The 14,035-nt window shown below is 34.8% G+C and overlaps 1 protein-coding gene across 2 annotated transcripts in view; it reads right to left on the minus strand.

Moving 5' to 3' along the window:
* LOC129774608 (T-box transcription factor TBX1) overlaps positions 1-14,035 on the minus strand; it is a 100,050-nt gene that overhangs the window by 65,189 nt on the left and 20,826 nt on the right. For both annotated transcript variants that reach the window (XM_055778375.1, XM_055778374.1), the window contains exons 2-4: positions 10,110-10,647; positions 9,879-10,035; positions 9,581-9,748 (exon numbers count right to left, since the gene is read on the minus strand). In XM_055778375.1, coding sequence (XP_055634350.1) covers positions 9,581-9,748; positions 9,879-10,035; positions 10,110-10,647 — 863 coding nt within the window. The remainder of the gene's footprint in view (positions 1-9,580; positions 9,749-9,878; positions 10,036-10,109; positions 10,648-14,035) is intronic.

The raw sequence follows: 14,035 nt of genomic DNA on the forward strand, positions 1-14,035 counted from the left end.
TAAATGTGAACCCAAAAATTGGAGTGAACAAAGCATGGACATTACTGATTATCACTTCAGAACTTTTTTATCGCAGTGCGAAACGGTGCCAGAGAAAAAAAAAGCAGCTAACTGAGTAGTGAGAGAAACAGTGCCAGAAGAAAGACTAACTGTATCGCAGTGCGAAAGGGCCATGTAAAAAAAAAAAAAAAAAAAAAAGTCAGATAACGGACTGTAACAACAATTACCGAAGTGTCCAGTGAACAACGACCTGTGCAATGAACATGGAAAAAAGCTGCCTAAGAGTTGGCTCGCAAGTGCTCCTTGGAAGGCGAGACCACTGCCAGCAGTAAGGAACTGGCAGGCGGGTAGATAGAAAACCAAAAGAGGCGCAGAAGAAAATTCCCGGCGAAGGCCATCAACTAGCAGCAGCAGCGTGAGCAGCAAACAGATGAGCAGCAAATCAACCTAGACGGTGGTCCAAAGGAAGTTTTCAAGTAAATGATTAAATCTGTTTTTTTTTATCGATTACGTCTGTAGATTATATACGATGAAAGTTCACTTCAGAAATTTTTTTTTTTTCAAAATGATATGATGAAACAAGAGTGAGTTATTTGAAAAAAAAAAGAAGACTAAATAAATGAAATGCAAGTAGATATTATACAATTAAATAATTTTTATCATTTAAATATCATCAAAGAATTAATGAAATAAATTAATGAAATAAATTAATGAATCACGAATGTAACACGAATAATAATGAAACTTTAAGGAATTCGAATATGAACTAACATGGGATTGTTTAGCTCTAAAAAGGTAACGAATACTGGAGATCCACAGGTCACAGTTCTAAATTACCTTGAGCAGCATTCTCGATTCCATGAAACTAATGAAGTTATATTGTGTGTGATTTTAATCATCACACTATTGCTTGCATTAAACAAAGTTTACAAACTGTATAAAAATTGTACGCGGACAGAAGCTTTGAGAGCCGCTCGAACTATCGCTGGTCTACAGGAGATAGCATAAAAACACATATGCGTATATACATTTTTTTTTTCTCTCTTCCTCTCTCCTCCTATTTAAAAATAAATTTAATCTTTTTCTCATCAATAATTAAATACAAATAACATACAAAATGATTTCGGAAGTCGAGCTCAAAGAATTTCTAGAATTCCTAGATGAAGTAGGAAAAGGTAAAGGAACGGGACCATTTGCTCCATTACAAACGAGCGAAGTATTCAATTCTTGGGAAGAATTGTTAACTCGAATACGTGAATTGCCTGGAGATGATCCAATTACTTGGATAGATTATGAAACTGGCAAGAGATTACACCAACAAAATGAGAAGTAGGGTGTACAAATTAAACGAACAAGTTCTCTTCAATGGATCGACTTAGAGAAATCGAATTCCATTTAAAGAAAGAATTTCAAAACCTAACCAAAAATAAACTTCGACCTAGGACCTTACAAAATATTGAAATAAAAAGACAGCAAATACAAGAAAACTTGGAGGAATATAGAATAGTTTTAAAAACATTCGAATTCAGAATCAATGCATCTAAGTGGAATGAAGAAGTAGAAACCTACGGAGCATTGAAGGTAATATACCAAAAGTGTATAAAATTACTTGACAATTCTCAAGTTATACAACGAGAATATGACAGTGAGCCGGAAACAAGCGAAAAACCTCCTGGCTTACTCCAATATTTGAAACCAGACACTGAAGACTCATTGTTAAGAGTGCGCAGTGAAATAAATCTGGTCAAGAGAAAATTTAAGCTCAAAATACTAGCAAAAATTGTAGTTTGGTATCTAAGAGCAAACAACAAAAAGATAATGGCGTTAAGTATTAAGACAGCTGCTGAACTAGCAACACTTATACCCACCTATGATGGAAGTCCAGGTGGAGTAAAATCCTTTATTGATGCAGTTAATCTGACTAGTACAATAGTACCAGATGTAAATAAAGCTGCAGCGATTCAAGTAATATTGACAAAGTTGAGTGGAAAAGCAAGAAACTTATTTTCCACAACTCCCATCGAATACGACGAGATCACAACCAAGATAAAGTCAAATTGTGAAGAAAAAGGAAATTCAGATTTAGCATTAGCTAATTTGAAAAATTTAAAATTGAAAAACGCCAATGAAATCGAGAATTTTATTAAACAACTCGATGTTTTAGCAGACAAATTGAAAGACACTTATATTAGAGAACAAATTCCTGACAATGTAGCGAGGAAAATGTCTCAAAAGGCAGCAATCCAAACACTTATCGACGAGACATCAAATAAAGAAACGAAAATGATGTTAAGAATTGGAAAATTTGATAATCTCCAAGAAGCCATCAATGTCATGGTGGAGAACGAGAAGACGGGAAATAGAGACACAAATGCAGTAGTACTGCATTCGATAAAAAACAGGCAACCAAACAATTCTGGACAGAATAATAACAAGTACTTAAACCACAATATTAACCATAGAAATTCAATGATGACCGATCGATTCAACCAGAGAAATTATTCTCAATGCGGATATCAGAATAGATACCCAAATAACAACAGAAATTTCAATCGGAATTGGCAACAATATCCCATTAACAGAAATTTCAACCAAGGGTCACAACAATATCCTACTCAAAGAAATTTCTACCAGAATAACAATAGAAATCCTAACGGAACTTACAATAGAAATAACATTCCAGCTAGGATGTACGCTGTAAATCATCAAAATATTCCTCGACGGAACGCACATACTAACAATAATCAATTTTATCCACAAATTGAATCGGATAATAATTGCCAAGCTTTGGTACCATTCAATAACAACAATACAGTACCTAACCCCAACAATCAAACGACGCAATCAGGAAATTACAATTCTGATTATTTTTTAGTCAACCAGTAACAATTGAACGCAGATGTCGACTAACTGGACAATTGTTACGGTCAGACTCACCGATTTTGACAATAAATTTAAATGCATCAAACTTTATTCAGGTCAAAGTGCACATGACTGGAAATAAAGTATGCAACCTAATCATTGACACCGGTGCAGATATTTCGTTGTTTAAAGCACGAAATATTCTCCCAACTCAACCTGTAAATAGTAACAATAAAATTAAATTAACCGGAATTACGGAAAACAGTGTAGAAACTTTAGGTATAACAAATACAGCTATGTGTTTTAATAATACTTTAACTTTAAATCATGATTTTCATCTAGTTACCGCAGACCTACCAATACAAGCAGACGGTATACTAGGAAGGGATTTTTTAATAAATTATAAGTGTTTAATAGACTATGAATATTGGCTACTTACCTTTAATATAGCTAATGTACAGATTTCAATACCAATAGAAGATAATTTAAAAGAAGGCTTCATGTTACCAAGCCGTAGTGAAGTAGTTAGAAGGATACCATATTTAAATATTATAGAAGATATGGTAGTTCATTCGGAAGAAATTTATCCAGGAGTTTTCTGTGGAAATACTATAATTTCACCAGCAAAACCCTATGTAAAATTTGTAAATACCACAAACAAACCTTTGTATATACACTATTCAGAATTTAAACCTACATTAAGTATTTTAAATAATTATACAATACTTAATAGTAATAACAAAAATAATAAGAGATTCGATGAAATTTTTAAAATCATAGATACAGAAAAAATCCCCATATATGCTAAAGACAAGTTTAAAAATTTAATTGCTAGATATCAAGATATATTTTGTCTCCCAGAGGAGGATGTGACTAGAAACAATTTCTATTCACAGAATATTGTTCTTAACGACAAAGTACCTGTATATATTCCTAATTACAAGACGATTCATGCTCAACATAATGAAATAAATAGACAAGTGAATAAAATGTTAGAGAGTAATATAATCGAACCCTCGGTTTCACCATATAATTCACCAATTATTCTTGTACCAAAAAAATCTTGTGACAATGACAAGAAATGGCGTTTAGTTGTCGATTTCAGACAACTGAACAAGAAAATTTTAGCAGACAAATTTCCTCTACCAAGAATTGATGATATTTTAGACCAACTTGGAAGAGCAAAATATTTTTCAACTTTAGATCTCATGTCAGGTTTTCATCAAATACCTTTGGACAATGAGTCTAGAAAATTTACAGCATTTTCAACACAAAATGGACATTATCAGTTTACGAGATTACCGTTTGGATTAAATATAAGCCCAAACAGTTTTCAACGCATGATGACCATTGCAATGGCTGGTTTAACTCCAGAAATATCCTTTATTTATATTGACGATATTATCGTCACGGGATGTTCAGTTAATCATCATATTTCAAATTTGACTCAAGTTTTTGAACGATTAAGATTTTATAATTTGAAACTTAATGCTCAGAAATGCAAATTTTTTAGCACTGAAGTTACCTTTCTAGGTCATAAAATAACAGAGCATGGCATGTTACCAGATGATTCTAAATTTTCAGTAATTCAAAATTACCCAATCCCAAAAAATGCAGATGAAGTCAGAAGATTCGTTGCATTTTGTAATTATTATCGAAAATTTGTACCAAATTTTGCATTGATTGCAAATCCACTTAACCAACTTCTAAAAAAGGATTCAAAATTCAGATGGACAGATAATTGCCAAAACGCATTCAACATATTACGAAATTCATTAATGTCACCTAGATTACTCCAATATCCAGATTTTACGAAGCAATTTATATTAACAACAGATGCTTCAGACATTGGCTGTGGAGCTGTATTGTCACAACAAACACTAAACGGAAATTTACCAATAGCATTTGCAAGTAAAACTTTTACACCTGGCGAGAAAAATAAACCAGTTATTCTGAAGGAATTAACAGCCATACATTGGGCTATTAATTATTTCAAACCTTACCTATACGGTAGAAAATTTTTAGTACAAACAGACCATAGACCATTAGTTTATCTGTTCGGAATGAAAAATCCAACATCAAAATTAACCAGAATGCGTCTTGATTTAGAAGAATATGATTTTTCAATTGAATATATATCAGGAAAATCGAATGTAGGAGCAGATGCTTTGTCGAGAATAATAACAACTTCTGACGAACTAAAAAATTTAAACATATTAGGAGTAAGCACGAGAGCAATGACTCGTAACATAAAAAATGATGACAGAATAGTAACATCAACAGATAAAGAGATTTCTGTACCAAGAGAACTTGATCACTTCTCTACGTACATGACAAATAATCCATCAGAAACCAACAAATTAATTAAACTTGAAACAAAAGTTGACAAAAATGAAATAAAATTTATATTAAAGAAAAACAATAAAATTATTGCGCAAGTGCATCAAAGAATTTTAAATGGGAGTCAGACATTAGAATCTGCACTTCTAAAAGTGGAAGAATCAATGATTAAAATGAACCAAAATAAATTAGCGCTCTCAACTAAAGATGAAATTTTTAAAATGCTATCAATTGAAAACTTTAAAACGTTAGCAAATGCACGAGTGTATTTAATAGAAATTATTATTTACAATCCACCAACATTTTTAACAAAAAGGGAAAATATTCAAAAAGTATTATACAATTATCATAATACCCCTACTGGAGGACATATCGGACAACATAGATTATACCTTCAAATAAGAGAGGTGTACAATTGGAGCAATATGAAAAGATCGATTGCAGAATTCATTAAGGCCTGTGAATTATGCAAACGAAACAAAATCATAAAGCATACCAAGGAAAAACAAGTAGTAACTACAACTTCATCTTATCCATTCGAAATTATTTCCATAGACACAGTTGGACCTTTACCTAGAAGTCACAACAACAATAGATATGCAGTTAGTGTCCAATGCGACTTGACAAAATATGTCGTATTGATTCCTGTGCCCACAAAAGAAGCTAATGTAATTGCTAAAGCATTAGTAGACAATTTTATTTTGACTTATGGAACATTTCTAACTTTACGTTCTGATCAAGGAACTGAGTATAATAACGAAGTCTTTGAGCAGATCTGTAAAATGCTTAAAATCGAACAAAAATTCAGTACAGCTTATCACCCTCAGACGATTGGATCGTTAGAGAGAAATCACAGGTGTTTAAATGAATACCTGAGATCTTTCGTTAATGAACATCAAACTGATTGGGATGAATGGTTAAAATTCTATGCTTTCAACTATAATACAACCCCACATTCAGACCATGGTTTTACACCACATGAACTCGTTTTTGGAAATAAAGCTAAACTACCACAGGAATTATTCAAAAATGGAACAGAACCAATATATAATTTTGAACAATATAGCAAAGAATTGAAATTTAAAATACAACGTTCTAACGAAATTGCAAGAGATAAGTTAATAAATCAGAAAGTTCAAAGAGCAACCAATACTGAAAACAATTGTAACCCAATTCATTTAAATATAAACGATAAAGTTTATTTGAAAATAGAAAACAGAAGGAAATTAGATCCTTTCTACGATGGACCATACATAGTGCAGGAACTATTAGATCCTAATTGTAAAATTTTAAACCCTAGAACAAACCATGAAAAAGTTGTACACAAAAATAGATTAATAAAAACATAAACAAGAAATATGACAAACAATTTGTATTCCATTCCAAACGAATTTTTTTTAACACAAAAAAAAAAAATTTTTTTTTTTTCCCTATAATTTCAAAAATATTTCAATTACAAGAGTATAGTAGTTAGTTAAACTTTTAATTATCCTTAATATCTTGGTAACTGTTTAAAATTACATTATTTATTAAGTATCTTACAAATCCAATATATATATTTAAAAATATTCACATGAACTTTCGAATAAAATTTATATCAATGAAATAAAAACTATATGTATCAAACTTTGTAACATTGAGAGAAGCCAAGGAACAATTATTTGAAAACCAGAATACTAAGAATGATTTCATTTTATTACATCATTCTCCCGAAGAGGGATGGTGTAGTATGATTTCAAATCCCATTTCCAAATCTCATTTCAAATCCCATATTTCATAGGCCATATATCATTCCATAACCCATTTTTTAAATCCATCCCCAAAACCCATCCTCATAAGCAGTTGATTGTTTCTTAATAAATGACTCATGCGTAGTCACTTCGATTTACAATTCCCATGAAACATTCCTCAAGCACAACTGCATTATTTAGTTAATTGCTTTTCCCCACATTCATCCATAGAAACAAGCCAACGTGCGCTGACGATATGAATGTACTCTTACATCATATCGCGCGCAGCTAAAGGCAATAAACCAGTAGCCAAAACAAACCTAGTTCTATTCTGATGAAATACGCGACCATATACAAAGTCGTCGTGACACTTTACGATTTCCCATGAAATCGATTTGCGCGCTTACGAGTGCAGTAAGCATTATTATTTCTTGACCCCATTCACATCGAACACTGCATTCGATTGATTGGCTATTCCCCTTTGAAATCAACTTGGCTCCTCCCAGTGAAACTCTACACAAATTGTTGTAACTACTAGCTTAGGACTTTAGTAACCAGTGTTAAGGCAGTTCTAGAGACTCACGCCACGCGATAGGTCGTGTTGAGTTTTCTTCAGATAATTTAATATAAAGAGTATCGTGTCTTTGGTAAAAAAAAAAAAAAAAGAGAAATAAAGTGTATAGAAGTTATTTGATGTTGACCGTGTTTGTGAACTAAAAACAGTTGATGACAACCGTGAGTTGAGAATGGGTAGAAAAACATTTGAATGCGTTTATGTAATTTTTCCGGGAAAGTATGGAAAAATACGATACTTTCTATACATTGTTGGAAAGAGGAGCAAAAAATCTATAATTTGAGATGCCAAACACTCATCTACGACATACAAAACTCTCATCCTTCATGAATCTGTAGTTATCCTCCGTTTGCCCGATGCGTTTTTGTAATTTTTCCGGGAAGGTATGGAAAAATACGAATCTTTCTATACATTGTTGGAAAGAGGAGCAAAAAATCTATAATTTGAGATGCCAAACACTCATCTACGACATACCAAACTCTCATCCTTCATGAATCTGTAGTTATCCTCCGTTTTCCCGATGCGTTTTTGTAATTTTTCCGGGAAAGTATGGAAAAATACGATACTTTCTATACATTGTTGGAAAGAGGAGTAAAAAATCTACAATTTGACATGCCAAACACTTATCTAGGACATACAAAACTCTCATCCTTCATGAATCTGTAGTTATCCTCCGTTTGCCCGATGCGTTTTTGTAATTTTTCCGGGAAAGTATGGAAAAATACGATACTTTCTATACATTGTTGGAAAGAGGAGCAAAAAATCTATAATTTGAGATGCCAAACACTCATCTACGACATACCAAACTCTCATCCTTCATGAATCTGTAGTTATCCTCCGTTTGCCCGATGCGTTTTTGTAATTTTTCCGGGAAAGTATGGAAAAATACGATACTTTCTATACATTGTTGGAAAGAGGAGTAAAAAATCTACAATTTGACATGCCAAACAATTATCTAGGACATACAAAACTCTCATCCTTCATGAATCTGTAGTTATCCTCCGTTTGCCCGATGCGTTTTTGTAATTTTTCCGGGAAAGTATGGAAAAATACGATACTTTCTATACATTGTTGGAAAGAGGAGCAAAAAATCTATAATTTGAGATGCCAAACACTCATCTACGACATACCAAACTCTCATCCTTCATGAATCTGTAGTTATCCTCCGTTTGCCCGATGCGTTTTTGTAATTTTTCCGGGAAAGTATGTAAAAATACGATACTTTCTATACATTGTTGGAAAGAGGAGCAAAAAATCTATAATTTGAGATGCCAAACACTCATCTACGACATACCAAACTCTCATCCTTCATGAATCTGTAGTTATCCTCCGTTTGCCCAATGCGTTTTTGTAATTTTTCCGGAAAAGTATGGAAAAATACGATACTTTCTATACATTGTTGGAAAGAGGAGCAAAAAATCTATAATTTGAGATGCCAAACACTCATCTACGACATACCAAACTCTCATCCTTCATGAATCTGTAGTTATCCTCCGTTTGCCCGATGCGTTTTTGTAATTTTTCCGGGAAAGTATGTAAAAATACGATACTTTCTATACATTGTTGGAAAGAGGAGCAAAAAATCTATAATTTGAGATGCCAAACACTCATCTACGACATACCAAACTCTCATCCTTCATGAATCTGTAGTTATCCTCCGTTTGCCCAATGCGTTTTTGTAATTTTTCCGGAAAAGTATGGAAAAATACGATACTTTCTATACATTGTTGGAAAGAGGAGCAAAAAATCTATAATTTGAGATGCCAAACACTCATCTAAGACATACCAAACTCTCATCCTCCATGAATCTGTAGTTATCCTCCAAAACCTTACAACAGCACGGAGGATAAATGGAGGATAACTACAAACCGCTAATAAAAGACGGTCTCACCGCCATGAAAATTATTGAGTTTCTAAATTGAGGAAGCGCAGTATAAAATTTACCCCTCCGCAAAAATGAAAACACCCAGCGGTTTGTGATATAAACAGAGGGAATGCATACGTTATAGTAACAAACGCTCCCAAAATACTTGAAGGTCGATCATTTACTTCAATTAGGGAAGTTACAACTCACCCGTTGATTCTGGTAAGCCGTTACGGCAGTGAACGAAGTTTCCGGGAAGACAAACGTCCGATGGCTCAATGTGTCCTTCTCGTCTTTGATCGATTCGTGGGAGCCGGATCGCGAAAAATGGCAGACGTGGAGGCGCGGCTGGTACCGATGCATAGAGTTGAGGATGATCTGTTTGGACGAGGCGAAGAACAGAAGGTGTGAACAAAATAGAGGCGATAAGTGCTGTGCTAAATGGTCTGTTTATATGGGTTTGATGAAATTTCAAACACCGTGAAGTGAAATAGTTTGGAAGACTTACATGTCCGTTATCGTCTAGCTGGTTGTTGGTCAGTTTGAGTTTGTCGAACGAAATGGTTTGCTTCATCCAGGTGGCACCGGTCGCAGGAGAATCGGGGTGCACGCTGATGCGGGGCGGAGACACAGGGTCGGCTTTTCCGGCCACTACCCAGCTGGAGCTGAAAGTTTCCAAATTTAAACGATAGTAAATTTGTTTGGAGTGAATAGCGTTCCATAAAAATCGCTCACTTACGTGTGGAAAGCATATCGGTAGCGCTTATCATCCAGGGGGACAAAATCCATGATCATCAGATATTCTGCCGTTAACTCCAAACCCACCACCTTCACCTGGAAGGTAGGAAACATCCGTCGCCCGGCTTTAGTGACTATCATTTCAGTGCCCTGTTCGTGAAATTTGTCCCATAAATGTTTCCCTTCGAGCATAACCATTACGGATGCCAGCGACGGGTGGTAAGGTTTTTCATCGGTAGCGTTGGATTTTCTGCTGCTGTTCGAAGATTTGCTGCCTCCTACACTCTCATTTGGACTAGTGTTCCCTATATTCGTAGCGCTGGATTTCAGTTTTCTAGAGGACTGATCACTGATCACTAGATCACTTTCACCATCCCTGAGATTTTTATTGTTATTTAATATGTTGTTGTTGTTGTTGTTGTTATTGCTGACTAGATTATTATTATTACTGTGGAGACCGTCACTATCACAGTTAATGCTGAGCTGCTCAACTTGCTTCAGAGGGTTGTACTGACTTTTGTTGACAATTTGAAGACACGCTGAAATGAACAAAAGGCATAATATATTTATAAATATTAAATTAATCAATCTAATTTACTCATAATGGATCTTGGATAATTGATCAGCTTCAACTATTATATCTCGTTATTGAATTTTCTTCGATACTCCCAAACGCTTCGTTAGTACTTGACATGAGTCTTCAGAAGGTAAATCCTTTAATTCTTTGTATACTTATGCTCTGCTCGAGAGCATTTTCGTCAATGAAATTTCTCGTGATCTGCACGCGTATTCTAGAGCTTGCCACTCAGAACACATTCGAGGCGTGTCATTTGGCGTAGAAATATCAACTCTTTTATCGAAAATATAGAAATCACTCAATTCTAGTCAAAATCACGCAAGTAATGCTATGTTGAGACGACGAAGTTAATCTATAAACGTTAGTGCCATTGAAAAAGAAGTTATAAAGAATAAAACTGGACAGACAGTTTTCACAAGCTTTTCTCTGAGTGATTTTTTCATCAGTAAAAATCATTCGCCATAGACACGAACAGGTAATAATTTCGTGATAATATCAACTAGTCCTGATGGAACAGGACTACTTCTCGTGTTGGGATATTTTGGTCATTTTTGGTGAATCGAGCTTCAATCAGTACACCTATTGACAGTAGAGGTCAGAATTTATTGTTCGGTATTAAAAAACCCTGAAATTGGGCGCAACTCCTAATAAATTACCCCTTTTCAGTCCCACCAAATGCACAGCTGGTCCTTAGCTAAGGTTAGGGCCACTGGCTTGAATTTTCGCCTTTATCAAAGAATTATCGTAAAATGCATCCACTTTGTTCTGAAGTAATGATACAATTTTTACAGTCTGATTTGCTAAAACTTACTTATAATTGACGACTCTGTCATTGGACACTATTTTTGTCGTAGAACTACGTCGAAAAATGTAATGGGACCAAATCTGAAAACAGGTCACGTTTTTTGAAATAATGTTAACGTTAATAACTTTTTTGTTGATTCACATACCAATCGAATAAGAAATTCTTTAAGATTTGTTTGCTATGATACTGCAACTGATGAATCGGTGAAGTACAATATATAAGGTAAATGATGTTGGTTTGTCCAGTCGAAAATGTGATCTTGGTTTGTCCACTTTTTGAATGCTCTAGTTCAGCACACCTGTGTCAAATCAGATATTCAATTGTTTCTTCTTCTTGAATGGTGTTTCTTCTCTGCTAGCGATAAACCGGACGAATTCCTATGAGTACACAGCTGCCGGTGGAGTTCTTGCACTGCACAACCGACCCGAACGGTAATAAAATCACTCAGAAATATTTATTGGGTTAACTAACAAGTTTATTGTACAAACGAAACTTTATTATAATTTCGGACAGAGCGTAGAACTCGCGTCTGTCTCGTTCATTGGCTGACGGGGTAACTAATTTGCTCGGAATGTCGAGCGATACTTCTCCTGATATGAGAGCGATTATGGTTGTGTGATAAAGATGATAAAGATTAGTGAGAATGAAACGTTGTAGCCTAATCTCTTAAAGTCTACACTAAGGTATCAGGTATCAGTGCTATAAAGCGCTTACACCGAGCCCGAACAAATGACGTTAACGTTCCCTGTGTAACTTTTGCCATCTCAACGTATGCATTAACTAGCGTCATTTATTAATACTTAGTTGAGATTTCTTAAGCCAAACAACACGCCTTGAATGTATTCCGAGGGGCTCTAGAATACGCGTGACCATAGTGCAAGTCGAAGAAAATTTCTTTGAAGATAAATTCCCCGGCCAGAACCGGAATCGAACCCGAATACCCGGCATGATAATATGAGACGCTAACCACTCGGCCACTGGTGCAAATGTTTCAAAACATATAAATAAAATTGTATTTTTCATTATTTACAGTAGTTTCATTGGATACTAACTGCCCGACAAACTTCGTCTCGCGTCTCGTATTTTTCGTTATCACATTCACGTACTAAGCGCACGTTCATGATTCCAATCGCAGAACTGTTCATTGATTGATCTTCTCATGTACCCTTTTAATTTACCTTTAGTATAAAATTCCTAGTACTTCTACCAAAACTCGTCGCTATTCACAGACACAAATCTTGTTCAAGGTTTATAACCACTTGCATTACATGGAATACATGTTTGATACAGAAAATAGGATAGAATAAAGACAGCCCTGAATTGAAAAATTCCTTTCTCGAGTTTTGCTCTTGCCAACACATTCGACGATCCATTTTACGTTTTATCACATTAAAATCCATTTGCACTTTCGAACAAAGATCAATTTCATTAGCGCAAACATCAAATGAACTAAGAACGCTTGTAGGTGTGTCGAAACACCATAGAAAGATTTATTGTTCCCTAAAACCTTCATATACAAATTGTGGTTCATTTTGCTTGATTAGTTCTCGTGTCATGCAATGATCCCCCTCCACATGCCAAAATTTGGTTCCGTTTGCTTGATTGATTCTCGAGTAATGCAAACCCCTCTTGGGGATGGGGTGTCACACCATCATAAACATTTATTGTCCCCCTAAAACCTCCATAATATACCAAAGTCGTATGGCAGCCCCCCTTAGAGGGGTGGGAGGAGTGTTGAACCACCATAGAAACGTTAATCGATCCCTAAAACCTCTATATGCCAGGTATAATTCTATTTGCTTGGTTAGTTCTCGAGTAATTCAGAAATCTGTGTTTCATTTGTATGGCCGTATTTTCGTCGATTTTCGGCCAGAATTTTTTTTTTCGAGATGACATCAGACCTCTTGCATTTTAAAGTTATTTGGCATCGAAAACAAAATTTCGATTTTCCAAATTTCATTTACTACCCCCTTGGAGATGACACCAGAACTCATGCATTTTTAAGTTATTTGGCATCGAAAACAAAATTTCGTTTTTCCAAATTTCCTTTCCTCTTGGAAGATTTTCTAGGATCAAAAATCAAAACTTTGAGCTCTTTGAGGCCCCCTAAATCATGTCCAATTGAGCTGAAACATTGCACAGGTCATTTTTTGGGCCAATAAACAAAATGTACATGATCGGTTTTTGAAATTTGAAATGACCATTTTTGCTGCTACCCTGATGTATATATTAGGGTGCCAATGAAAATGGTCATCTCGAATTTCGAAAAGTTATCACATAAAAAAAGGTTCACCACCTCGAAAAAACACCCTAAGACGAAATTCAGCTCATTCGGACTTAAGAGAGAGTGGGGCAAAGCGGTCAACGTTTTAGTTTTTTTCGAAAATCGAGAAATCACTCAAGGAAATCGGGGTTTTCGAAAAAAAAATCGATGTCAAATGTCTCAAAACTGCATGAAACGTCGAGAACTAGTGTCATCTCGAAAACTGTAAATCTCGATGTGTTATGCAATTTCAAGACCATCAATTTTTTTTTATTAGTATTT

This window comes from Toxorhynchites rutilus, chromosome 3 (genome assembly GCF_029784135.1).
Source record: "Toxorhynchites rutilus septentrionalis strain SRP chromosome 3, ASM2978413v1, whole genome shotgun sequence".
Classification (NCBI taxonomy): domain Eukaryota; kingdom Metazoa; phylum Arthropoda; class Insecta; order Diptera; family Culicidae; genus Toxorhynchites; species Toxorhynchites rutilus.